This window comes from Trachemys scripta, chromosome 15 (genome assembly GCF_013100865.1).
Source record: "Trachemys scripta elegans isolate TJP31775 chromosome 15, CAS_Tse_1.0, whole genome shotgun sequence".
Lineage (NCBI taxonomy): Eukaryota > Metazoa > Chordata > Testudines > Emydidae > Trachemys > Trachemys scripta.
In genome coordinates this window covers 5,412,225-5,440,208 of record NC_048312.1, presented here as the reverse complement: position 1 = coordinate 5,440,208, position 27,984 = coordinate 5,412,225, and the positions used below count along the sequence as shown (strand labels likewise).

The 27,984-nt window shown below is 40.8% G+C and overlaps 1 protein-coding gene across 3 annotated transcripts; it reads left to right on the top strand.

Annotated features, from left to right (window-relative positions):
• Nucleotides 1-12: 12 nt before the first annotated feature.
• MAPKAPK5 (MAPK activated protein kinase 5) lies at nucleotides 13-27,665 on the top strand. 3 transcript variants are annotated; one of them, XM_034790998.1, is made up of 14 exons: nucleotides 13-676; nucleotides 5,385-5,458; nucleotides 7,496-7,571; nucleotides 9,027-9,124; nucleotides 10,354-10,462; nucleotides 13,595-13,684; nucleotides 14,895-14,990; nucleotides 16,438-16,518; nucleotides 19,746-19,933; nucleotides 22,592-22,712; nucleotides 23,429-23,559; nucleotides 24,964-25,085; nucleotides 25,958-26,062; nucleotides 26,449-27,665. In XM_034790998.1, exons 1-14 carry the CDS (start codon nucleotides 641-643, stop codon nucleotides 26,541-26,543), a joined length of 1,422 nt encoding a protein of 473 aa, XP_034646889.1. In that variant the 5' UTR covers nucleotides 13-640; the 3' UTR covers nucleotides 26,544-27,665. The 3 variants fall into 3 exon arrangements, with proteins under 3 accessions (XP_034646889.1, XP_034646890.1, XP_034646891.1); XM_034790999.1 differs by having other exon boundaries at nucleotides 18-676; nucleotides 24,964-25,079; XM_034791000.1 differs by lacking the exons at nucleotides 13-676; nucleotides 9,027-9,124 and having other exon boundaries at nucleotides 5,417-5,458.
• Nucleotides 27,666-27,984: the final 319 nt, after the last annotated feature.

Here is a 27,984-nt window from a genome sequence, read left to right as displayed (position 1 = left end):
GTCCTTGGTAGCGGCGGCGTCTTCTTAGACGGGCAATGCGGGCGCCTGTTGATTATATAATCGCCGCGGAGGTGGCTTCTAAAATCCTCCTAGTGGCGGGGGCAGTTAGCGGCGGGTGCGGGCCCCCGAGCTGCGTTAAAGCGGGTACCGCACCGGGTGACTCCGTGCGTTGCGCAGCCCGGCGGGGCTGTCCCGCACCAGGACCCCGGCAATGTCTGGCTCCCAGGCAGCGCTGGCCGTAGCGGAGTGTCGGCTGCGGCGATTACCGGGTTAAGCGCCAGCCTCCGGGGCCTCCTGTGCCCGCTCAGAGACGCCTCCCGGCCCCTCCCAGCGCCCCCTCCCGAGCCCCCGAGCCGGCCGCGCGGGGATGAGGCGGCGCAGCGGCACAAAGGCTCCTCGGGGGCTGCCCGTTGCCTAGTGCGGGCGCGGCCCGGCCCCCCCTCCAGCTGGCCGGCGTCCCTCTGGCTCCCCCGTCACCGGCTCACCCCTTTCCCGTGTCCTCCAAGCTCCCCCGCCACGCAGCGGGCCCGGGTCCCTGCCCTGCTCCCACGGCCTCCTTTCCTCTCTCCCTGGGGACCGGCAGGCGGGATCCCCCGCCTCCCCTCCCCTCCCCGCTCAGCTCGGGGCCCCGTGGGGGAGGATGTCGGAGGATCACGAAATGGATAAAATGATTAAGGTAGGAAGGAGGCGCCGGAGCTCGGGGACTCCCCCACCCCCCAGCAACTCCCTCTTCCCCTCCCCCATGCCTTTCCGTTCGGGATCTTCAGCCCCCTAAAACAGCTCACTCCTTTCGCTTTGGGGGCTTGGACCCCAACCCAAAAATCTCTTGGGGGTTGTGTGGGGGGGTGTCACCCATAGTGTTGGGTGCAATCTCTGCAGGGGCCACACATCGTTGTTCGGGGGGCGGGGGGGAGAGAGAGAAGAGAACCTGGCTCATCTTGTTTCACTCAGATGTCTTACATGTCTTGGGGATGATAAATCTGAGCTCCCTCTTACAAATCTTATTCCTTCCACCAACATATTCTTTTGCACATGCTGTCTCTCTGAAAACAAACTTCAGCCATCTGTGTCCTTTGATGCTGGGAATAAAGAGCTAAAATATTTAAATATTAGTTACTTTAATTACAGTGCTGTTAAATTTGGCAATGGAAATTTAACCAGCTGGCAGAATAGGTCTGTGCTATGGTTATTGGCTGATCATTGGTTTGAGTGCTGTTAGGGTAATAAATATGTAGGAACTCTGATACTACGTTGAGTATAAAAACTTGCACCCACATCCCACCGATTGCAGGAGCACCACCCTGAAGTCTTTTGCCTTGTAGTGGACCAAATCTACCCAGACAGTTTTGTAGTCTCACTCCTCAAATTGATATGCAGGAAATTTGTCCACTTTAAAAAAAAATGCTGCTCTTTATGAAAAGAGACTTGGCATGTGTGATGTCTGTTTTTTGGGAGAGAGGGGAGGGCACAAAAACTTAGGTTTGCACAACAAGAATTATTGTAAGAACTTAAGGTTCAATAGGAAGTTGTCACTTGCATGAGTTGATTTCCTGAGGAAAATAGTGAAAGTCAGTGAGACAAAACAACAATAAAAATGTACTAGAGGATTTCTGCAACTTTTTGGTCTTGCACCAAAAGTTCACTACTGCCAGCTGTAAGGCCTTCATAAATGTGTTAGAATCCCTTCCTGACTCATATCATTAGCACTTCATAATCCTAGATAAGTACTACTTTTGCTAATGAAGCCACAAAGATAAAACCGACAAATTCCAGAAAGGCACCAAAATTAAATACAAGTGGAACCCGAGGAGAAAAAGCATTTTGAGTCTCCTCTCCTCAACCTCCCACCATCCTTTCAAGACCTGAGGGGTTTCTTATAGGGCACATATAAGAAAATATGAGCTATTTAAGTTTCTGTATAATCTTATAAGTTTGGAGTCTAGATTTATTTGAAAATGCGATGATGGATCTTGCTTTTTAACAATGCTAGCATGGCACTTTGGTCTGAGCATCAGGTTGGGAATACCCATCCATCTCTGAAACAACACAGTCAAATACCAACAGGATACATCATTCCTGAGGTAATAGTCTGAGTACAGTGCTCAGTACACTGAGTAGACACTACAATCCTGTGGCGCAGTTTGTAAGAGTAAGTGTTGGCCTCGATGTCCTTGGTTTAAAATCCACAACCCCCTGATGTGTATTGTGGTATCTGCCAGCCATCTACCTGGCTGCTATTCTCAGGATAGCTAGTTAGCAGTGTATACTGTATGATCCTTTGGGATAAAAGGCATTATATCAATTCAAAATAGAATTTAATCCTTCATTAAAGCATGAGGTTGACCTTTCTATTTATCATTGATCAAACATGATTATTAAAGTTTGTTTTCATGCCCATTGGTTCAAGTTCCCCAACAAAAGTTGGGAGAGTGTAGATCACTGTGCCAGCATGAACTAGCAGACATTGGAAAGTACATTTGAGCAATACAAATCCACTTGTGTTTGAAGATCAGGCATTAATTACTCCAAATAAAATGTTTAATTGATTTTGATGTTAAATATGAATGGTTCTTTTTAAAATCCTTCTCTACAATTTTTCACTGGTCTAGGTGGGAAGTGTTGGGAAAACAAATTTGCAAGACTTTCCCCCAAATAGTTGATACATGCCCTCACCTTCTGCCCGAGAAGAGCTTAGTTGGTTAGCTGAGACCCTGCCACTCACTTGCAGGGCTGTTGGAGCCTGGATAGGAGATGTGTGGCATGAGTGCCCACACCATTGTTTTTAAGTGCCCTCTGCTTATTGAATGGAAGTTGAACTCCTTACCACATTGGAACTGTAACTGATGGAGGGAGGTTGCAGGAAATATATGGCAATGAGTGTGAACCCCAGGAAGCAGGCTTAGTTCATCCTTAAGCCCAAAACAATAAAAGGCATAAAAACTCCACCAATATAGGTGAGAACTTTTAACTTCAGCAGAATGTTCCATGCACCCTCTTTGCATAACAGGCATGAGTGTTTGAAGCAATTTTAAGGTACAATTTAGCACATTTAAAATCCCTTCAGTAGTAGCAGCTGAAGCACTTTCATTCTGATCATCTGCAAATTAGTTCCAGCTGACCTGCCAGTCAATTTACAAGTTCACTGCTTCACTACACTGCTACTCCAAGTTGCCAGGCCTTTCCAGCTGGAGAGCTAACTATAGTACACTGCTGTCTTTGCTACCTGCATCCATAGGTGCTGTCTCAGCCCTTCAGAAGCAATTTCCTCCATCTCTCCCCCCCAAAAAACAACAACTTTCTTCAGTTTTGTTAGAGAATCTATAGGTTCATTTCAGAAGTTTTAAAATGGCATTTAGTCTTGTCTGAGCTCATGGCTTTAGCCTGTACCTTTCTCCTCTCGTGGTCTCTTTGTCCTATATAAGGCAGGAAGAAACAGTTGTCTTGCTGGGCTTCTCTGAGGGAGGGTTTTTAATTCCTCCTTGCATCAAGGAAATTCCAAGTTATTCCTTGGATGGTCTTATAGATGCCATGAATATTGTTTGCCATTCTGTTTGGGCAGGGAACATGCTGAGGTGGTGTAGAGTGATGTGTGAGCCATTGTTCAAAGAGATCCTGTCTATACTTCAATATCTTTTTAGAATGAAAAGGCAATTTGTTCTAACAGCCTGCACTCTCATTATACAAATAACTGATCAAAGAATAAAACACTGGGATAAATCTGTCCCTTTATATGATATTCTAAGATCATTGCAACTGATAAATTGATAAGAGAACTACACTTTGTCAGTGTTATTACTTGAAAACAGTAAGCTAAGTAGTAGGCACCTGCTCTAATTTTCTCTTATTGCCTCTAAAGGGGGTATAACTGGGACGTGAAAGATGCTTGAAATTTTGCCTTTGTACCTTTGTTCATGCCACTTGTTTATTATTAGCACCCAACTTTACTAAGCACTCTGCAGGTCATCTAGAGAGGCAAGCTCCCTGTCCTAGACAGCTTACAATATAATTTTAAATTCATGTCTCCCCTTTACCCTGGGAAGTGTTCCCTTATCCTTACATGTGATTCAGTTCCTTTCAAATCCTGCTTAAAATACCACATGTTCTGGGAGGCTGTTCAACATTAACCCACCAACTGCAGTGTATACTGGGGGTCTTTTAAATTAATTTAATTTAAAAAGACTGGCCATTTGAGTTTTGCCTCTTCAGCCTGTCAGTAATATATCTGAACATCTATATTTTACTTTGATGATCCACTTCTTTATCTAGAGGATGACTTTCTCTGTTTACAGCTCTGAGCACACAGGTGCTTACATACGCAATTAGTTGTCACACATTCCAGAAAATGACCAGTACAGATCTTGCAGGGTGAGGGAAGGATGAGGAGCAGAAAGAACTCAGACCCTGGCTTTGGTCACTATTGTACTACTTAGTCTGACAGAAAGTATATAGGAAAGACTAGTCAAAATAGTCACTTGGCAAACAGTTTATTCTGTTCGCTGCATCCTCTTAACATTTTTCTCCTGTTTAATGTTTCCCCTGCATTGTCGATCCCTACTTGCTGTGTTCCTTATAGCAAGCCAGAAAACAAACTTATATAAATTACTTCCTGGGAGGAACAGCATCAGGAACAATATAGAATATATATTTCCCTGGAACTATATTAACAGCTAGCTTGTATAAATCTATACGCTTCTCCGGTGGTATTGTTAGATGACTGTCTTTAACAGCAGTGGTAGAAGTTTTAGCCACAACACTGTCTATGTTAAGGCCCCCCACATATACAACAAATGATGTAATGTTTAAGAAATATGTTTAAATAGGATAGTTCCTGAGGCATATAGTACAGTTTGGGCTTGTTTGTGCAGATTGGAGAAAAAAATGGTTATTATGAGTGTGGTTCCTAAACAAACAAGATCAAACCAGTTTTTAGCACTGGCCTCTGCTGTGCTTAAGTTGTAATGGAAGGATCCAAAGACTGGAAACCTCAGTTCTTTAGCAAGATGCTAATGTGGACAGAACCAAAAGGTAAATTCAAATTAAAAAATATTCATCCCCAGTTTATTTTTTGGGAGGGAGAAGGGGTAAGGCAGAACTCAGAAGCAAGATAGTGTTGCATACTATTATTTCCCAGGCCCCTTCTTCTATCAGTTGGTTACCCCATTCAGAATGCTAGCATGACCAGCTTTAGCAAACTGCCACAGCAGCACAGAAAATGTTACACTATCGCACCATGTTGTTATGCTAGTATTTGTCTGGGTGTGTAACTTTCCTTGGGAAAGTGAAATAAAAGCACATTTTTCCATTGATTTGTCTCTCTCAAATCTGGTCTGCAGATATGTGCTTTTCAGAAAGGTTGCAGTAATTGTTTTTTCCTTTTTGCATAGGAAACCTCCATTTTAGAGGAGTACAGCATTAACTGGACTCAGAAGCTGGGAGCTGGAATCAGTGGTCCAGTTAGGTAAGACAGTATACCAGCTGATTTGTGTAGGCCATCAAATTGTCATGTTAGTAGCAAAGGAGGGAGTATATATTTTAACTGTGTTAATAGTAGAAAGATGTGTAACTCTTGAAAAGTTCCTCTCGTTTAGTTATAAGGAAATAGAAAGTTTGTGTGTAGTAACAAGTTCTTGACTCTGATGTAAGGTACCGTGTACGTGGAGTGTGTATGTGACTTGGGTACTCTGCCACTATTGGGAATGTTTGAAATAGAAGTAAAAATCCTTCATCTCATCTCTCTCATTTTGCCCCATCACCCACCATTCTATTTGTAAAACAAACTAGGACTAGTTATGTGCTTGGGCAAGATGCTCTTAGAAAACCCTGTTCCAGCATCTATTTCTCTTTCTAAAACGCTGTCCATACAATGCAGAAGGCACCACGCCCATCTATAGTATTGTCAGTTGGTTATTCAGCACTAGATGCCTTTTAGTTAATTTTACCAGCTCTTTTTTCAGCTTAGGTGACGCCAATTCAGCTACTGTAACTAGTCCAGTATCTGTTACCAGAACTAACTGGGTCATTAACAGTCTTATCACTGACATGCAAGAACTGGGCCCTGCCTATGAAGCACCATGAAGAGTCTCTGTCCACCTGAAACCGCAGAACAGACATTTGTGCTTCTGTCCTTTTGACTCACCGCTGGAGTGCCCCTTCAGGGCTGGGTCTCATCTACTGCCCCCCGTTGACAGTCGTTCTTGTCCTGCAGGGGCTTGCTTCTTCTCATGGCTCAGCTGCCTGGCAAGGTTACATTTAGTCCCCACTCCCAAGTCCAATAAACTAAACTCAGACATAACCCTTTGCCCCTAGCCTGACTCCCTCCTCTACAGATTCTTTAACCTGAAGGTCTAGCTCCAAATGCAACAGTCCTCCCTGCATTGTGTCAGGATGTTCCCATACCACCTTTCCCAGGGGTGGGTAAGGGAACCCAGGGCCTCCCTCTCCTCTTAGTGCCAATTTAGAGACTCCATGGTGAGCAGCTAAGGTTTGTTCCCTTTGACTCTTGCAGCTTCCTGGAATTCTCTCGACCTTGGCTTTTCTTCAGGCCCTTTCCCCTAGTGTTCCCCCTGCCTCTCTCTAGGCCATTCTTCACTCTCTAACAACCAGAGATGGACTGAAAAATCACCCTTCCTCCCTTTATACTCACCACCCAGCTGGGCTTCATCTTGTTGGACCTAGCCCCGCCTCCAGGTGCAACCAGGTTTCTTAATTGAGCTGTTCTGACTCCAGTTAACCCATTTAGTGCCAGTATGGAGAATATACTTCATTACAATCCTGGAAAACAAACTTCACTGCCTCCATCACTGGGAGAATGAGAGGGAGAAGACCAATTGGACCATCTCATCTATTTCCCTGTCCAGGAAGGATGATTTCTTACATTTTCTATTACTCTGTCCCATCTAGTTTGAAATGTTCTTTATTTGTTTATATTTGATGGCTGCCAAATAGGCCTAAGACACTTCCCTCTGAAGCAGTCCAATCATTAATATTAAATATACATTGCACAAGTGCTTGTTTTCAACATGGTCAGGGGCCCTGTCAGAACAATGGGCTTTGCATTGGAAACATTGTATGTATTATTGCTGATTAGACTCTACATTCCAGGTGTTTAATTTGTCACTGAGTTTTTAATCAAAAGCTACTCACTTAATTATTAACATGTACAATATATTGTTTCTAATCTGCAAAGCTATTTACCAATTTCAGTCCTTGCCTTCTCTTGAATCAAGGTGTGCTGTGTATTGCTGGGAGAATAAATTCTGTGTAAAATGTCCATATTTCAAGTATGTCTTGTGATTGTTGTAGAATATGGTGATGACTTGTCATTCCTTTAAGGCTTTCTAGTCTAGTTTCTCAACAAGTACCCTGTATATTACAAATAGCCTATGTTAATCTTAGCTCCCATTTCATGAGCTAATACCAGTAATTATAAATCAGTTAATTAAAATATCTTTTTCACAATCCTGCTGACTGAATGATTTTATTGCTATAATACCAGAGTCTGCGTGAAAAAATCTACTCAAGAACGGTTTGCACTGAAAATTCTTCTTGATCGTCCAAAAGCTAGAAATGAGGTATAGTCCATTTTTTAAAAACACGTATAATTGTTGAAATGTACAAGATCTCTCCCGTTTTGCAAATTATTCCACTTGTATTAAAAAGAATTAGCTAAGATAGAAAGTCGGTCAGCCATTGGCAGATTCCATTAAGATATGTTAAGAAGGGTTTGCTTTTTGCAATACTGCTTGCTAGGCAGTGCTCTGTGCTCTTGCTAGACATACTGTATTCACAATGGATACCTGCTGTTTATGCACAGAAGGTTCCATTCAGAAAGGTGCATGAGTTTACAGGGCCCTCCTCGCCCTCCATTATGTAACATAATATGAATAGTTTAGAGGTAATTTAGCTTCCATACATCTCACTCCCAGCATTACTAAAGTAAGAACTGTCAGACATGCTTCAAGTTGCACTCTAAATGATTTAGGGTTGATTTGATGTAGGCGATCTTAGATAAGCAGACTAGCTTAATTTGTGATTACATTAGTGTGAGTGACAAGAACATGGGAATAGCCACGTGGAATGTATGATCTTTAAGATGGCTATTGCAGATTTATATGATTTTTGCATACTGGTTATGTTCTTTTGAATTTTTGTTGTTGAATGAAAATCGATGTGATGTTTCAGGCAACATTTCATCAGTGTACATTAAAATGTCATTTATTCTTAAATTAAAACAAAAAAAAATCACACATTCTTTACACATCTAGCATCGGTTTCCTTCTCCCTTCTCCTCACATTAAAAAGTGTATCAAACTGCATAAAATTACAAGCAATAGTTTAAAATGTTAGCACTCCCCACTCTAAAAAGGAAAAACAGAGAGAAAGAAATTGTGCTTAAGATTTATGCAAATTCCATTTCCTGCTACAAAGCAAGTTCTCATTAAATTGCCTGGAAAAGCTACATGAAAATAACATCAAGGACCTGGCTTGATCCTCCAAACTAAGAGGTTTAAAACTGGTTGAAACTTGTCAGCTTCCAGTATGGCAGAATATCTGAATAGAAGGTGACTTTACGTATCATGAGTACTATTTCATCTGGTCATAAAAGGCAGGGAATAGAGTTTCAGCTTTTATTGGTGAACTTCCAGATTTTTGTCACTGTAAGCCATATCCTTATTGTTACAATAAGATCATTTCTTTAAAAAAATCTTATAAAGATTGAACTTTGAGTGGTTTATTAGAGTTGATGCCATAAACTGTAACAATTCTTGACAGGTAAATGAACTGATAATATTGTCTTTTTGTTTTATTTATTTGAGTGTAGTGTCTCCTTGATTGATTATACAAATTCTTTTAGGCATTGTTTTGAAATAAGTGAGTGGGCTATGTAATTTTTAGCCTGTGTGTAGTTTACATTGAAGCAGTTAAGTCATTTTGACTTATGGGCTCCTGTAATCTTGGGGATATGGGGAGGAATGGAGCTGTTTGATGCCATTGTATACAGTAACGTTTCTTACCTTCTCTTTAAGGTACGTCTGCACATGATGTGTGCAACACATCCAAATATTGTTCAAATAATTGAAGTTTATGCTAACAGTGTGCAGTTCCCTCATGAATCCAGTCCAAGGTAAGATTACATAGGGTGATTGATTCCCACAGCTTGCTTTCCATATTTAGGCCCAGGTATAGTGGAGACTTTTTTTAATCATAAATAATTAATAATGAACCTGAAAGGAGCCCCCAACTAGGGCTTCCAGACAAGATATTACACTTCACAGTAAGCTACACCCATTTTTCTCATCACAGTGCCCTGGCTTTATAGACAGATACTGTATACATTGAATTTCATTTTTTGATTAAAGTTTGATTTCTTTGCTGCATATTTCCAGCCATCATCTTGTTGAAAAATACCATAATTTGGGACACATACATTGTCTGAGAGTAAACAGGCTTCTGTCCTGCTTTAATACTAGTTTGGCACATAAGAGCTTCAGAGTCAGCATTCTTTGAGGAGTTTTCCATTTTCAAGCCTGTATTAAAACAGGGTAGGAGTTGTAGTTTTATCTCTCTGACACTGATACTTTCCCTTTACATGCAGGCTCACAAATGAGATCCCTTGCAAGAGATTGGTGACTTCTGGCCAGCAGCAGGTTCAGAAATGCCAGTGTTAATAATAATAATAATAATAATAATATCTGTATATTGAATTGCATTTGAAAAATAACATTTCTGGCCTTGCAAACAGTCAAAATGTTGCCAAGCCTAAAATAGATGCAGAAAAAACATGAACCTGGGCTACTGTCAACTATTGATATGACATAGGGAAAAATACTGATATTAGCTTCTAATTGGGTGTTAAGTGTAAAGAATTTAAGAGTGGGTAGAGTTTTGTTTTAATATAACATAAAGGACTGACATCCTCTGTCTTTTTGTTCTCAGGGGGGTTGACAGTAAAACTCTAATTAAAACTGGGAGGCACAATATGGTATCCTGCCTCTAAAGCTTTAAAGATGGCTGTCAGCTTCACATTTGTAAATTGCTGTGAACACCTACAGCAATACATAAATAATCCCTAAATGCATTCGCTTCAGTTGGAAAGCAAACTGTAGTCTCCCATGTGATAGTACAATGCACTATTCAGTGAGTCAGATTATGCAGGAGGCCAGAAGATACAGTATTTGACACTGTAAAAGCCAAAATTATTAAACTAATGTAGTCAGAACAACAGTATGAGACGATTACACTGTCTCTCCTTTGGCCTGCATCAGCAGCTATGAAATGTGCATTACTAGATTAGCAATTTTGTTATATTTTGACATTTTTTTTAATGTAATGAAATGAAATGCTTTTAAACAGGGCTCGGCTTCTAATTGTTATGGAGATGATGGAAGGGGGAGAGCTATTTCACAGAATCAGCCAGCACCGGCACTTTACTGAGAAGCAAGCAAGCCAAGTAACAAAGCAGGCAAGTTAACTCCCATGTATAAGCAAAACCATGAACAATAATGGTTAAAATAGTTACAATTTCATGGGGGCGGGGAAGGAAAAAGGAAGCTAAAATAACCCTCAGTTCTGATCCAATGATCATTGCCTGCTTTGTTATAATCTGACAATACCAAAGTTTTGATAGAACTGAAGAATTGTACTTTTTTTGCTAGTCTTCCTGGGTTGAGATCTTTATACCTTTGAAGTCCTTCTTATTAGTGGTTCTCCTACTTCTTCATTCTCCTGAGCACTTCACAAGAGAGAGATCCCCTCCTGGATAGTCTCCCTGCCCTGTCCCTGGCTTTGCAGTTCTCAAAGTGATACATTCAGGAGACCACCAGGAAGGGTCTTCATGGGGAACAAATGGTCGCAGGACTACTGTTTGGGAACCACTGCTAAATATCAGATATAATTACTAATTAGTAGTGTTTCTCTTGGCCCATGGGAGACAGCAGATATACCATACCGTGTATATATACCCTAAGCATTCATTTTTCTCGAAGTCTAGAAAATACCAGTGTTCTCTCTAAGTATTAAGGATCTGCTAATGTCTCATGGAAGACCTAAAAATCCATTGAATTCCAAGATAAGTCTACCAGTATGTATAGCACGTCTTCTGTGTTTCTTTTCTCTCTCTAGCCAACAATAACGCACGCAGCACTGTGGTATCTTGGCATCTCTCCAGCTTGTATTACTAAGGACTTTTGCATCCATCAAATGCTTTGTTGCTTATCCGTTCATCTGCTCATCTCCCATCAGAGGGGCCAGATGTGGTCAAGCTTGAAGCAGGGGCTCAGTGGGATGGCATTTCTGCAAGGATCCCCTTGGGAGATTCCCCACATCATTCCTTGGGGGTGAGGGGGGAATTGTTCTTTCTTCCTCCCACCCTTCTGGGTGAGCTGTGGGGGCCACCCAGAAAAGCCCAGATTCATGAGAGGGCTGCAGAAAAAATAATATAGCCTTAAGCTGTGGTTTCTCCAGAGAACCACTGTGGGACAGGAAAGGCCTCTACCAGGAGCCACAGAAGGAGAATATTGCTGCAAAAGTGTTTGAGCCCTTCCTCTGCGTGTGGATATAGGGAACACAGTCCCCCTCACTTAGTCCTTGCAGAGAGGATTATGACATCCCAAAATGAAGATGCATGAATTGAGATGGGAGATAAACGGAGCAAGATTCAATGACAACTCTAAGCTACAAATATCCTGGTCCCCTGAAAATGACCATAGTGGATTTAAAAAGAAAAAGCAGATAGGGATACAACATCATTGTTTCTAAATAGAATTCTTTTTACAGTTTCCACAGTGTGTTTGGCTCTTTAAGCTGTTGAGATGGTTGCATAGCGATATCTTGATGTCATGATTGTGCTTTCAGTGTATTAGGGAGACTATGCTGGCTGTTGTTTTTTGAGGGGGGGGCAGAGGGGAGATTTGGAGGGGATGGAGCAAATTCTGTTCTTTCCAATTTAATTTTCTATAAAATACCTTATGTCAGTGGCTTTCAGCCTTTTTTCAATTTGCGGATCCCTAAAACATTTCAAATGGAGATGTTGGAGCCCTTTGGAAACCTTAAACATAGTCTGCAGACCCCCAGGGATCCACGGACCACAGGTTGAAAACCACTGTCTTACGTTTTGTAAGTTGTTTCTCATGAAGTGTTCATTGCAATTACCTTTCTGGTTTTCCGTTCTGTGCAATGGACCAGCATAGAAATTAGATGAGAAGTGCAGGATTGTTCTCCGCAGTAAATTTACTAGTGGTTTATGAAGTTTGGTTTTAAAAGACAGCACACTTTCTGAACAAGAGAGTCTCCAGGAAGAACTCATCAAAAGTATCTTTGTTTATTTAACTCTTTTTTTTCCCTTTTTTTTTTTTTTAAGCACATGGACAGAATTCAGTTCATTTAGGTCCCAGTCCTACAACCATGCATGTGTGAAGTCCATTGATTTCAATGAGACCACACACATGCATAAAGTTACTTATGAGTGCATTAGTGCTTGTAAGACTGGGGTTTTAGAAACTATTTTAAAATGTTATTCGTATGTCTGGTGTTTCCTGAATAATATCTGCATTTAGAGCATTTTACCCCTGTGTGCCCAGTTAATGAAGCCTTGACACACAGCTTACCTGAGAACTCATATTTACACTTCTGTATTTGCTTTTGGGTTAAGTTAGCATTAAAGCTCTCATTGCACTATTTCTTAAAGCATTCATCACCCTATCCTGAGACCCTGCTTGGGCAGAAGTCCCACTGAAATCAATGTATTCTCCCCAATAACGACTGCTTGACTGGGCCTTAATTTTGTTTTGTGTCAATGATGTTATGTAAACATTTTATTTCCTTTCATTGTTTAAATGAATTACACCTTCACATGTACAATCTGTGGAGTCTTAGGACTAGGTAACAAGTTTCTAAACAATTGCAGCAGTGTAAAACTATCATCCTCGTACCTTGGAAGGACTACTAGTAGTTTTCTGTGTCACACGGAACAGGTGAAATGTAGACAGTCCATTAATGTGTTAAAGAATAAAGTTGCCTGAATGTTAGCTCTTAAGTAATGAAAGAGAGAAAATTTTGGCTGAAATCAACCTTCATAGCTGAAGTCCTGAAATAAGAACTTCACTGTTGAAAGTTAAGCAGAATGTAATCGCTTGAGTACCTGCAAGCATGTTCGTGACACTGCTGACCAAGTACAGCAAAGAAAGGGACACTGTCATGATAAAACCTCAGTATTGAAAATGCATTACAGACCTGGGTTAGTAATATTGTACTGCTCTGGCGTATTAACGTAATGAAAAGAAAATCACAATTTATGCTGTTTGTTTTCCTTTTGTCTAAGCTTAATGAAATGTAAATTGAATAGACTGGTCAGTGTGTCTACTTCTAGGCAGTTTCACTTCCTGATTTCCATGCATTAGTGCAGTGCACTGTTTGGGTTTCCAGCGCTGCACAGGAATGTCTGAATCTAAAATTGGCTTTCATTAAATATTTAACTTCTCTCTGAAAACATTTGGGGCCTAAACTATGTTACAGTGTCTCTTTAAAGTGCAAAAATACTGTCCAGGCAAAGGGAGAAGTTCTATAACTGTAGTTGATTTATTGTGCCCTTTTTCAGATAGCTTTGGCTTTGCAGCACTGTCACACGTTAAACATTGCACACAGAGACCTCAAGCCTGAGAATCTCCTCTTCAAGGATAACTCTTTGGTAAGATGGGGACTTAGTTTTCTTTCTTTCTTGGTGAATTTTATAACATGATCAAAGATGATGCTCAGAAAAGTGGAAAATACTAATAATACTAGTTCATATATAGTGGTTTTCATCCGTAGTTCTCAACGTGCTTTACAAAGAGAGGTCATTGTGCAGTGAGATCAGCCCAATCTTTTGGTGATAGGAATCCAAAGGAGTCAGTCATGTGCTCCTTCTCAGCGCCCCAATGAAATCAAATTGTGATTTCCTCAGACCAGAACATGTCCGCACCTATGAGATCTTACCTCAGGCCAAATCCTGTGCCTAGGCACGAAAACACGATAAGTGGACCTTACATAAGGGATCTTTTCAAGGGTTTGGATGGGACAGAATCCTTCCTACTCTGTTTTTATTACCGTAGTCACTGCATCTCCACCCCTCCCATCCCCAACACACACTTGCAAATATACACCGTACGGGTGTTTTGACTAGAGCAGGGGTGGCCAAATTGTAGCTCAGGAGCCACACGCGACTCTTTTACAGTTAAAGTGCAGCTCCTGGAGGCCCCCACCCGCAATCCCCCTTCTCCCCCTCACAGATTGGCGGGGAGGGGAGGTCAGGGCGTCTGGCCCATGGGGCATGCCTGCTGGGGCCCTGAGCCTTGGCAGACACCTCCCACGGGGCAGAAGCCTCAAGACCCACCATCCTGCTGCAGGGCAGAAGCCCCGAGCCCCGACCGGTGAGCCCCACAGGGCTGAAGCCCTGAGCCCCGACAGGTGCACCCGGCTCTCAAGGTTATGAAGATTATTGTATGTGGCTCAGAGGGCCAGTAAGTTTGGCCATCCCTGGACTAGAGGATCCATATAGTGTGGAACCACTGTTTATGGCCCATCACATCCCTCCCTACTCCCCACCACTCTGCATATACAATGGAACCACCACAGTTTGTGAGTAGGACCTTGCAGACAAGGGGGTGGGATATACTTTGAGTTTCTAAGAGCAGCCTGGAGCACAAAGGGTATTCATTGCTCAAGTAAATCAATTCATGACACCAGGATAGCAGCCTTGTGGCAGTGGGAAGGAAATAGCTGAAAAAGAGGAGTAAGCTACGGCAGGAATGCGATGAGAGTCGAATGCAAGAGGGAAGGAAGAACGCTATATTGTAAAGTAAAAGAAATTCAAATACAACAAGATTCCATAATAAAATCCCTCCTGCTGCTTGTTTCAGGACGCTCCAGTTAAGTTGTGCGACTTTGGATTTGCCAAGATAGACCAAGGTGACTTGATGACACCCCAGTTCACTCCATACTATGTAGCACCTCAGGTAATGAATGATTGTCCTTTCAATTATAGAGAAATAACGCATGCAGTATTTATTGGCCACGCCTTTGTACACATGCCAGTCTAATACCCCTTTCTAGAGACTACTAAGGGACTCTTGTGTGGGAGTCATGAATAAATGGATAGTGTGGCTAGCCTTTCAAAACGAAGTGCCTGTTGCTTTACACCACTGCAATCTACTGGTTACAGCAGGGGACTGTGAGACGAGGGTCTAGAGGCTGTTTCTAGCGTGGACTCTGCATTGCTGCCTGCCCTTGGTGACATCAGTTAGCCTTTCTGGGTTGTAGTTTTCCAAGTAAAATGGTATTCATACGTATTAGTAAAAATGGAGATAAATCTTGAATTCTGATCTCCCGCGAGGGGAGGGTCATCTGTAAATTGGGCAGAAACCTATTGTTGCATCTGTGTTGAGACTTAGGGTCTCAAACTAAGCTCTGGTTGTGTTAACACAGGTGATCTAGGGATGCCTGTTGTACTCCTTGCCCCGGTGCAAGCTTATATTAAATTACATTTTAAAAAGCTACATTACAAGAACAGTAAGTTGCAAAGCCAAGTGCTCAGAAGTTAGGAAATGCCAGAAATCAAGTTCTCCATGCATCCTTCATATGGCCCCTGGGTGCAAATACGCTGTCTTTAATTATATGATCCCTCCCCCCTCCTTTCCTCAATTCTCTGCAGCCAAGTCAGATTAATTCCTCCTCCTCCTTGCTGCCTGGGTACCAGTAGGGTGAGCGTTGAGAGCACAGCAGAGGCAGTCTCCCTGCTCTGTTGTGGGGCCTGGCATCACAGCAGCCTCTGAAAGCCAGGAGCAGGAACTGTAGGGAAAGTCCTGGTGAGCCGCTGCAGCCCCACGAGGGAGCATGTTCACTCATTCGATGGGATGGTGCATGCGTATTCCCCTCAGCATATAGATGTATGAGGGGCTGGAGCATGCTTAGTGAAGATGGACTCTCTGGAAAATTTAGCTGTTCAACTCTGCCCAGTCTCTAAAGAGCAGATTTTTTGGAGGCTTATAACTTGATCCAAATTGGGCAAATTTTCACGGGGAAAGCAAAAAAAGGCACGTCCCTGACTCCAGGGCAACACCCGCTGCTGGAGGTACTAGAGCTTCCCAACAAAAGAGTTGGAAGGATTTTTTTTTGTACATTAGCTAAACATCTAACCTTCATTCTCTAACTTCATTTTTTTGCTAACCTCATTCTCAGAAGTGGTCAAATCATTTTAGCTGAAACTTTCCCCCAAAAAATCAGCCTCAGGCAGATACCTGACAAGGAAAATTTCAGCCTGAACTGTTTGTTTGGCAAAGTTTTAAGCAGCTGAAAATAGGGTCATACAATGGAAAGGGTCAGGCAGCTTTAACTATAGGCATGTGATTTAGATTTGTACTGTAATTTCTAATGTGGATTCTTGTTTTTGTCTCCCTGCAACAGGTACTGGAGGCACAAAGACGACATCAGAAAGAGAAATCTGGTATTATCCCTACCTCACCAACACCCTACACTTACAACAAGGTAAAGTTTTCAAAGAATCTGGGTGTTGACATCTTTTAAGGAAAGTGCTTTTTCCTTCTGCAGGTAGATGCAACCATAGAAGTAACTGTAATAGCTGCTTATCACACTACCATGAAGTGGGGCATTTGTGACCAGGAACAGTAAAAAGGTTCAGACTCTAGGCTTTCTAATACATAAAACTAACCAGATTATACCACACAGAGTTTCCCAGTGAAAATCAGGAACGATAACGAACCTTAGGGAAATGTCACTTTGCCAAATGACCCTTTCTTTAGCAGGAATGGAATAAGCTCAGGGATAGAGTTTTTGATTTGGCTACTTTACAATGTAGCAAGTGTTGGAAAATAAAAATTTTAAAAACGAGCAGGTGGTGCATTGGCACTACTGTCAGTACTCTTTCCTGGGTATATGGTTGGTCTGGTTTCATTAAGTGGGCTTGGAGAATTGTGTGCAGGTGAGTATTATGATATGGAGGAAGGTAAAATATTGCCACAAAAATGCATTTAATTGCAACTTAGCTTAATAGTTCAAAATACATATGTCCCTGTTGTTCATAGTTGCTTTTTTCAATAATCAGTTATTATTTTAGGGTTAATCGATTTCAGAGGTACGATGATTGGTTTTTGCTTGTTAACTGGGCTGCACAGATTAGCTGTCCCAGGTCTAGAGATGCATGACATGCTTAACTGTGGTTCTGGCTTTGAGTTCTTCTTTCTGATGGAAGTGATCTCTTGGTCTGAAGTATGAACTCCTTCATAATAGCACGATCAAACGAGAAATATGCCAGCGCTGTTAGCAATAGCACAGTATTAGTAACAGTAACGGTATTAAAAACTGCAAGGAAAATGATTCCATGGGATATACCTGCTTGGGAAGAAATTATTTCACCACTGTCAAAGGCTCTTGCAAAATAATCCTCTCTTCTGTTGATATTAGGGGCTCCTGATAGCACGATAGCAGAGCCTGCTAACTTGAGCTCTCTTATTCATACTGTTGTCTTTTTTTTAAGATGAGAAATAGTTTTATTATACAATGGGAAACTACTTTAGTGTCTGTACCAGTAAAGTCATAGGTATCTCAGCTGATGCTAGGATTGTCTTGGCAAAGGTTGTGATAGAATTTGTCCTGAGATTTCTTTTATGAGCACTCTCAAAGCTAACCAGGAAGGTCGTATTCCTTTTTGGCTTCTCCTAAACACTGAGTCTGCTTACCAGCATCTTTCCCTCCATAATTAGTGGTGTTTTGGACACTTAGGGTTTTCCTGTGAGGTTTTCAGCTTTGATTGAAGAAAGCCTAGAGTTCTCTGGTTGCAAGGGAAAATATTTGCACTGACATCACTCTCAAGGGTAATTCTTCAGCTCAGCATACACTGAGTCTTTGGTATACGGAGGTACATTTGAGTAGACTATATCAGAAATCCAAATGGTAGTACACAGAGGTGATCTCTACTGCATTACCCCATATGTCTTGCTTGCTTCTTCCTTTTCAGGAGGAATCCCTGAAAAGTAGCTTGGTTATAGTTGAGCGGGAAGAAACCAGTACTTTCCAGACACTTACATAAATAATGGAACGGACAGAACAGGTCTCTGACAGGAGTTTCCTTCAGTATAGTGATTCACATACCCTGGCACTCTCACACCCTCTCTCATCCATTTGCCATTGAGCCTCAGGGATAGGGAAAGTGGTCCAAGTGCTTTTTGATAAGCTCTTAAAAGTCACAACGGGGGGACATGGGGTGCACTTTTGTGGACTGCAATGGGTAGACTACCCAATAGCGGATAAGTAATTTCTCTCCCTTTCAGTACAGAAGTGTCAAATGCAACTCTTGCAAGTCCTAAAAAAAAAAATATTTTTTCACTGTCATGTTGATACAGAGCTTGAAGGCAGTTTTGTTCCTTCGGTGAATTAAATCTGTACATTATCAAAGTATGAATTATATTTTAGCATAAAGGAAAGAGTCAGAAGAATAGGAATGAACTCCACAGTGCGTACCTGTATTGACAAGATTAACCAGTTTGTTGCCAATGTGTTATCCCTTTTCACCCTGTTTAGTTGTCGTCTTGTCCCGTGGAATTATACTGTGATAAGCAGCCTTGTTTGCATGTGACGGAGATCACTTAATGAACTGTTCCAGCTCATTCTTGAACAGCTTTCAGTCATAGCTTCATTAACTAGCTAGGAGTGGTGTATAAAATGTTCTTACCAGTATCCTCCTGCCAAATGTGACTCACTGTAAAAACAGCACCTAGCATATGCCCTGCTCTCTGAAATAGACTGTGATAAACTCCCACGTAAACTGTCTTTACATAGTAATTCAGGGCCACTCTGATTGCAAATGTTTAATGATCCACCTTCATGAGTAATAAATGCTGCTTATGTCATTTTGCTACAAAGTTAAATTGGAGGAAAAGCCCTTCCCTTGAGCCTTTGAGTGTTTTGTTTTTTTTTTTAATTTTTGTGTACTGGATCAGAAGAGAGAGAGAGAGAGAGAGAGTGTGTGTGTGTGTGTGTGTGTGTAAGTAATATTTTGGGCTGTTAAAATGTAGACTCTAAGGGTGGAATGCTCAAAAGAAGTTAAGCTCCTATCTTCCATTGAAATCACTGGAAACCTGGGGAAAATTTTGACCATGAAAGGTATCTGGTGAAACCACATAGGAGTTTGTTTGAAATTTTTTTTTTTTTTAAACAACTGACTTTTTGTAGAAGTAAAACATGTTGGGTGTCTATTTTCCAAATCCACCCTGAGGATCTGGGTGTCAGGCCCTTCAGTATGTCAGAGGCACATGCAGGTATACTGGGCAAACTTGTGAAGTGTTGTACAATTTGTTTTTGACTGATCCATATACAAGGATACTTGAATCTTAGCATGCGACTATCAGAACATTACTAAGTACACTGGGAAATTACTCATTTAAAAAAAAATACACAACTAATTTAGCTGGCAAAAATACTTAAAATTTAATCTTTCTATTTAAGAAAAAGGTAAAGTATTAAGCAGCTAATGGGAGGGGAAAAAAACTTTAGAAATCTAAATTCTTATAGAGTTTGGACACTTTTTTCATTGATTTTGTTTTTCCCTCTCCAATAAACTAATTCAGACCAGACCACTAGAGAGAGACCAAAAGGTATTTCAGCATTTCATAAGAAGTCGTGTAGATCTTTTAACATGGCTACACAGTGCTTTGCCGTAAGTTGTGCCCCAAAAGTGATAATTTCCTTGCTTTCAGAGCTGTGACTTGTGGTCCCTGGGTGTCATTATTTATGTGATGCTGTGCGGATACCCTCCTTTTTACTCCAAACACCACAGTCGGACAATTCCAAAGGACATGCGGAAAAAGATCATGACAGGAAGTTTTGAATTTCCAGAGGAAGAATGGAGCCAGATCTCAGAAATGGCAAAAGACATTGTGAGAAAGTGAGTCAGTTGAGGAAAATGTTATATTACTCTTTATTATTTATATCAAGACATTGGAAAATCACTAAATATTTTGTCACTAAAGGCTCCATTTTCAAAAGGAAAAAAATTGTCTACCGTGTATAAAACTGGAACATTGTATTTCATATTCAGCATGAACAAAGGTTGGTAAATGTTTTCCCTTGTTTCTCTCTTTCCAAACCACTGTCTTCACATTTTATCGGCTCTTACCACTAAATTATTTAGAGTTGCATGGAGATTTAGCCTTTAACGGGGAGCAGTACGGTTAAATCCTCATGCAACACTTCTGGAAAAGTACAGGTGTTGAGTGCGTAGTGCACGTGTACCCAGTCTAAAACAAGCAGCTGATCAGAAATGGTTTTTGAGCACAGAGCTAAAGTTTTTCTGGTATGTATTTTATCAAAGGGACACTGTCAGGTCACGTTTGGCCTAAAATTTGAGCGTTAAAATCTGTTAAATCCTAAGACCCCCAAATAAGTATTTCTGTACATTTTTTTTAAAAGCAAATAAATATTCCCTGAAGTGTTTGCAGCTCAAACATTGCAGCACTCTGCTATTGCATGATAACCAGAAAATGGAACTGATCAGAAGCCAACCGCATTTTTAAAAGTGAAATTGACTAGTTGCATTTTCACTGTTCAATCAGAGAAATGAAAAAAAAAATTAAAAGCAACATAAATAGTGAAAATCAAATCTATTTAATTATTTTAACCTGACACTGTCCCCTTTAAGGCACTGTAAAAACTCCAGGAGCATACTTTTGTAAATATTGGAGGAACCTGTTTTTAATGGTAAAGAGAAAGTCCAGAAGGGCTTTGACATACAAATTGCAGTTATGGTTTCACTGAAACCTTCACTTAGAGTGAAATCAGCTTTTTTCATACAGCAGCTTCACTCTAAGAAGGTTCCCCTGTATTTCAAAATGGCCACGATATTGGATTCCACAGACTGTCACTAATTTGGATAAAGTCAGTTTTCTTTCATTCTCTTTAATAAACTTTCAAAACTACTTTTCTTCTTTGTCCTTCTCCAGCAAATGTGTCAGAACCTGTCTATGGCTTGATGTGCAGTAAGATATTTAAGTCTGTATAGAGGATCCTCTTGTTTGAGAGAGGTTCTTAGCCTGTATGTGCGCTGTTTTCGGTTTATTTTGGGGTTTTAAAAAAATAGATTGTTATTCACATGAGCCTTGGCTCTGGAGGTCACATTCTGCCTTCAAGTGGCTGCTTGCTTTGGAGCCTGTTTAGCTGATATGTGGCCTTGATCTTTACTTAAGAATAAGACTATAAATGATCCCTTTTAAATCTAAAGAAAAAAATGCATATGGCTTGGGGTCTTGAATCAAAACTGAAATGGAGACTTGTTTGCCACCTGTGCCTTGTACCTAAATCTATGGACTAGCCTGGGGCACTGCTGACACTTCTGTAAAAGTCACCTACTTTTTCTTTCTATATTGAACAATTCTGCTATACAATCAGATAATCAGTTTACTGTATAGTTGTGCAAGAAAGTTAATTGTGGCTTAAATAGACCGTATTGTTCTGTCTATTTCCAACTTGACCTTTATCTTTGACCAATCAGCAATACCAATAATATATCAGCCATAATCCTGACATCTTATTTTATATTAAACAGTTGTGCTTAATAGTGGGAGCTTTAATTTTCCTGCAGAATCTTTTCCAGGCTGCTCTTTCTAGTGATTTGTCTTTCTCCCATGGCTACTGTAAACATTCTCTCCATAACAATCCATAAGGTTTTCACAGAATCTCACAATGCAACTCTTCTTTACAATCCTATCTGGGACTCTACAGTTGTTACATTAGAGTAAAATTGTGCTTTGAGTGTTGGTATAAGAAACAGCTATCTGGCAGTATAGAAACTTAGGTGGAAATAGCTAATTTATCCAGTTATCATGGGAGAGCTGAGTATTCTGAAGGCTGTGTAATCAGTGTCAGGGACGGAAGGGAAAGGAGGCCATCCACCTGTTGCAAGCACAGCCATTAAATAGTTGCCTAAATCAGTAGGTCACTGGAGAGTTCTTTATATTAAGTGCTGCTAATTCACCAGAGATAGAGGTTGTCTCAGTTGTAAAGGTGTCCGCTTGTCCATCCTTCTGCTGAGGAAACAGTGCAAAGAAGTTGCATTATAGGAGCAGAGTCTGTTCAGTAAACAAATACCTAGCTTTGAAATTCTGCCTTACTCCGCATGCACAAAATCCTTGATTAAGTAAGTCCCACTAGCTGGCAGATCTGTAGAAGTGCATTTCCAGAGAATGTTGATCCTTTTTGCGTTGGGTATTTCTTAAAGGAGGAGAACTTTTTCTACCACAGGATCTGAAGATACAAGTTAGCTGAGTGCAGTCATTACAGGATCCCTTTCTCACTTTGTGTCACTGAAGATACCCACTGTGACTCTGCAGTGCTTAAATAGATCTCCAGAAAGAGTCATTGGAATAAAATGACTGATGAGGAGCAAATCGTTTGTGAGAGGTTTTGTTGGCATTCTAGTCAAAGAAGAACTCTCATCTCTGGGAATGGTAACTGCGAAATTAAAAGCACTCTGATTCTAGGCAGAACAGAAGGTTGTTGCTTAGAAAGAACGGAGCATCTTTAAGGACCGATTTGTTTTCTCTCTCAGGCTGCTGAAGGTAAAGCCCGAGGAACGGCTGACTATAGAAGGAGTCCTGGACCATCCCTGGCTAAACTCCACTGAAGCTCTCGATAACATTTTGCCCTCTTCCCAAATGATGATGGACAAGGTTTAGATAACGTTTTATTATTTCAAAAAGGTCAAGTCTGGAAACGGGCCACATTCATGTTTGTTAAGCATTTTGTTTTAAAACTATGTCCTGCAGATTAAGAGCTCAGATGTTGATGACCTTCAGAAAGAGAAGGAGAATCTTTGTTCCTGAAACCAAAAAGTTTCATTTAAAACTGGGCTAGAAAGAAAATGCTTGAAGATCGGCTGTAAAGAGCAACCCTGACCTAGTGAGACTCAGGAGGAGATGGACAGTTATAGTAAATGTGACCTATTAGGGCTCTTCTGTCTCTAGGTGCTTTGCTCACTTCAGTATTGCATCCTTTTTCTCCTTCGTTTACCTTGGTTCTGCAGCTATGAGTCCATTGGTTGGCAGTCAGGGGTTCAGCTGTGTGGTCTGTATCACCCCCTTTAAATGACTAAGTGGAAAACTCATTTGCACAAAGGTGGCCACACACTCAGGTCTCTAAGATCATGGAAGTTAGACATGGAGAAGACCCATTAGACTGAGTCCAGGCCCTTGTAAGGTCAGGATATTATCCAGCACAGGATCACTGCTCAGTACTGAGCTGGTCTTGTGTAGCACAAGCATGATTTTATTGTGCATCCCTGAAATGCGTGCAGGATTTTTATGAACTGTTTTTGTACTGGCTTATATTGGCCTTTTATACACAAAGGAACTAATTAAAACACTATGTGTAACTTTTTCCATTCCAGGCAATGGTTGCTGGGATACAACAGGCTCACGCAGAACAGCTTGCTAACATGAGAATCCAAGACCTCAAAGTCAGCCTCAAACCCCTCCACTCTGTCAACAATCCAATTCTACGCAAGAGAAAATTGCTAGGGTAACTTTCTAAAAAAAAATTTCTAATGTTTTACAATCTAATAATTCCTAAATGTCAGAAGCCAGGATGCTTCAATTGTTGTTTAACACTTAAACCTCTGTTAAGGTTTGTTTGACTGAAATTCCTAAAATGTCTAGTTGGTTGGTTGGCTAGTTCCTACTTCCTGTGCTGAAACAGCCGGAGTCAAACCTAGTAACCATAATACATGTATAGCATCTTCACAGCTCATCAACAACTCATGTTGATTTAATTAATTACATTATCCACCCCTAATTCATGATTAATAGAGTCCCTTATCAGCCTCTCCATTATCTTGCCCAGGGTGTCGCTGTTAGGCTGTCAGGCCTATAATTACCCAGTTCATCCTGTTTACCCTTTTTAAAAATTAGCACAACATTAGCTTTCTTCCAGAACTTCCCCAGTGCTCTCAGACTTATTGAAAAGCAAAATTAATGATCCAGTGAGCTCCTCAGCCAGCTCTTTTAAAACTCTTGGATGCAAGTTGGACCTGTTGATCTTAAAATGTCTTATTTTACTAGCTTCTGTTTAGCATCCTACAGAGATACTAGTGCAAGGCAAAGAGTGTAATCATCACTGTATGATGAAACTAGATCATATTTTTCTCCCCAAATATACCACAAAAATATTTATTGAACACTTCTGCCATTTCTGCATTATTATTGATAATTCAACCATTGATTCTAGCAAATTACCATTGCCAGAATACTTTTTGTTTCCAATATATTTTTAAAACTCCTTATTATCCTTAACACTGTTGGCCATAGATGTTGCCCTGTGTCCTTTAGCTTCCTTTATCAATTTTCTACACTTCATAACTTTTCTTTTATATTCATTACTGTCAGCTTCTGTTTTCTTCCATTTGTTATCTATTTTTTTATTTATAAGTTTGGTATATTGTATTAGGAATTTATGGACAGGACTTAAGAGGCACTTCACAATCTACCTACCAAAGAGTTAAAATTTAAGCTTAAGAAAAAAAATTCTTTTGACACATGATAACCTGTCTGTTCATTCCCTTTGGGGCACCTGCCATCGGCCACTGTCAGAGGACAGGATACTGGGCTAGATGGACCTTTGGTCTGACCCAGTATGGCCGTTCTTAAGATATTAGTAAAAGTCTTAATCTTCTGATCTAAGGTGCCATCAAAAGGCAGAATACTATGTCAGAACTTTTGATAAATCTACTTTCTTTTACAGGTTTCCAGATCCCATAAGAGAAATATACATGGGTTCAGAATTGTGTATTGAGTAATGGATATGATCAGACTTCTTTCAAACTTCTGCTATTAGCAGTTATTTTCTTCTTAGATTTGGCTTTTGGTTACATGGCTGTGTTGTGCTCAGACTGTCATAGTGTTTCCTTCTCACTCCCATCTGTTACAGCACTAAACCGAAGGATGGTGTCTATATCCACGATCCTGAGAACGGAAGCGATGATTCCAATGTGGCTCTGGAAAAACTCAGAGATGTCATTGCACAGTGTATTCTACCACAGGCTGGTAAAGGTCACCGCTTTTAAGAAAGCTAATGCATGTTTACTGTGGTGCCAGTTTAGCCCCTGTGTCAGCAATGAAGGAGTATGCCCAGCGTTCCTATTGCAATAGTCAGTCTCAGGAGATAGGGAGCAGATTGCCTGACACGGAGTCCTAAAGGGGCTTGTTTTATAGCTATAGGACAATAGTTTCCTTGCAGGAAAGCCCAGCATCTTTGGAATTGTCCCTTTTTACCAGCCCTGAAGGCAACGCTAACACACACATGAATCAATGCCCTTTTGCCCTAGAATGTGTATCTCTAGGACACTTTATACAGGAAACTTCATTGCAAAAGATTGATTCATATACATAACTTTGGTGCAACCCTTTGCTGATTTATGTGTGATGGGATGTCTAGCTAGAAGAGCCTTCCAGTGCTTGGGAGTCGCACATGCCACTGTAGGGGATCTGTGGAGGTGCGTATTGTCAGTTGTGCAGCCTTTTGAAGGAAATCAGCACCCTGTTGGTCAAGAGGCAGGAGAGGATAGAAGGCAGATCTACAGAGCCTGGGGAATGAGTTGCTGTTCAAATCAGTTACATGGATTCTTCTTGGTACAGCCCAACAGAGACCTGGGAGAAGGAGGGATTGAGATGTGGGCAAGGTCACTGCAAAACTTTCCAATTACAAGAATAGGATTGCTCTTTGTAATGGCATGTGGATTGTAAATTACCTGTGTAATAAAGCGTTAACACGTTGCTTTAATAGTGGCATGTGGTGCTATTAAACTGGCTTTCTAAACAAACCCTCTGCTCCCCAAACCAGTATGCAGGAGAAAAAGAAGGGTGCATCCTTTGCTGAGAATTTATATGACAAATCTGTTTTATCTGGTCTTTCTTTTAAATAGGAGAGAATGAAGATGAGAAACTGAATGAAGTGATGCAGGAAGCATGGAAATATAATAGGGAGTGTAAGTTATTGCGAGACACTCTACAGAGCTTCAGCTGGAATGGTAAGTGACGCCTTCTCCTAAGACAGAGACTGCTCTTGTCTGCAGGGTATGTTTTGAAACCGTTTTAACAAACCGGTTTTAAATCCATTCAGGCTTAGATGGCCCCAATGGTGTCAGCTTTGCCAGCACAGAGCATGAATTAAATGGTTTTTTAAAACCTGCTTAAATTTTATGTTTGAGGCTCAGGTAACCTTTTCAAAAAGCACCTAAGTCCCATTGATTTTTGAATGTGGGTTAGGCCTCTGAGTCACTTGGGGGCTTTTCAAAAGGTTACCCTAAGCATTACTGTCCGGGATCAAAGCATCAGTTTGTATTCAGCCAGTTATGACTGTCTCCTTTCCTCCCTGCACCACACTGAAGCTGACTTGCTTTTTCTTTAATTTCAGGCAGAGGATTCACAGATAAGGTGGACCGGCTAAAGCTGGCAGAAATAGTGAAACAAGTTATTGAAGAGCAGACAAACTCCCATGATTCACAATAGCTAGAGCTTCTTACTATTTTTTTTTTTACCATTTGAAAGCTGTTCTTTAACTGTAAAGTATTTTTTATGTAAATTAATAAATCATAATTATTTCATTAAATTTCCACACTGCTTGAAAATCCTGTATAGTTGTAGATACAAAAATCATTGGTACTGTAATATTTTTTTAAAACTCAGTTCCTCAAGGTATATATGATCACTCATGTACTGTTAATTCATGAGTCCCTTGAATGGGACAAATTATATTGTTAAAGACCGTTTGTTTTCTTAATAACCAGATGCAGAAGCAGCCTTCCATCTGCTATACTGACAGCTGCAATGACTAAGTATATGAATGAGACAACTACAGTTTCTTAGCATTTTGCTCAGTAAATATTTGAAGCAAGGGCCATGGAACAAACTTCATAGGCATCCTTTTTACCTAAAATCTGCAGCATTGTAGTGACAGCAGAATAACTTTCTCCTCTGCCAGATAACCCAAGAGCCACTCTTAGCATTGCTAAGGAGACACGTACTCAAGTCCATACTCTTGCTATAATTTTCAGTTCTGATTGGTAATTCTGTACCTCTCTTCTCCAGCTCCACATCTTGCTCCTGGCTTCACCAGGACTTGAGTGGCTATTCAGCATCAGATGCCTTGTCTTCATTTTAAAATAGTAGGGGAGAACTTCAGTAACTTGTGCTTATTGTTTTTATTTTAATAGTGATCTCTCCCTCAGGCAGCAACATGGGGGTGGATTTGTTTGCCTTTTCCCCAGATGAATAGTTGAGCCTGAGTTTTGTTTTTTTTTCCACCACTCCACCATTTTCCTTCTGGAATATATAACCCTGTAGAAGCACAGAATCAAGATTGTCCTCCTGGCTGGAAGGGATCATCCTGTGTATAATCACAGTGCTGCTGTGCGAGATGGCTAGTGGTCATCCATCTATGTCCCTCATTGGAGTCCAAGCACATCCGCTCTGTGATTTTCTTGAGCTTCATCTGCCTGGGGAGAGATTGACCCAGAGCTGCCCCCGACTCAAGTCCCTATGCTGCAGCATACTGTGAAGGCCACCAAGGGCAAATCCTTACACTAGTCTGAAACTTTGGCTCCCAAAAAAAAAAAAAAAAAAAAAAAAAAATCTGCTTTTTTTTATAATTTAAAAAATAAAATCTGTAAATATTTCTAGTTTTCTATTTTCTGATACTTTCCTTTCTTTTGAGACTCGTTGAAGGCTTTTTATAGAGATATTTTGGTACCATACCTGTGCAGACAGAGAACGTATGGTCTGCAGCCTGAAGTGCCAATTCAGGGCTATTAGGAGTAATTACTCTTGAACTTTGTTACATTTCATAGCTCATTACTCTTGGGTTTACATTTAACAACCTGAGCCATAAATCTCCCAGTGTACTCAGTGTGGCAGTTGGGCCACATTCTGTCTTTTTCTAAATCAGACTTCC

What these genes read in the sequence shown, in the direction of transcription:
- MAPKAPK5 (XM_034790998.1), top strand. Translation starts at nt 641, where the DNA reads ATGTCGGAGGATCACGAAATGGATAAAATGATTAAG. An exon ending in CACCCTACACTTACAACAAG is followed by an intron (nt 16,519 to 19,745) that starts GTAAAGTTTTCA and finishes CCTTGCTTTCAG; the next exon opens with AGCTGTGACTTGTGGTCCCT. An exon ending in ACAGAGCTTCAGCTGGAATG is followed by an intron (nt 26,063 to 26,448) that starts GTAAGTGACGCC and finishes CTTTAATTTCAG; the next exon opens with GCAGAGGATTCACAGATAAG.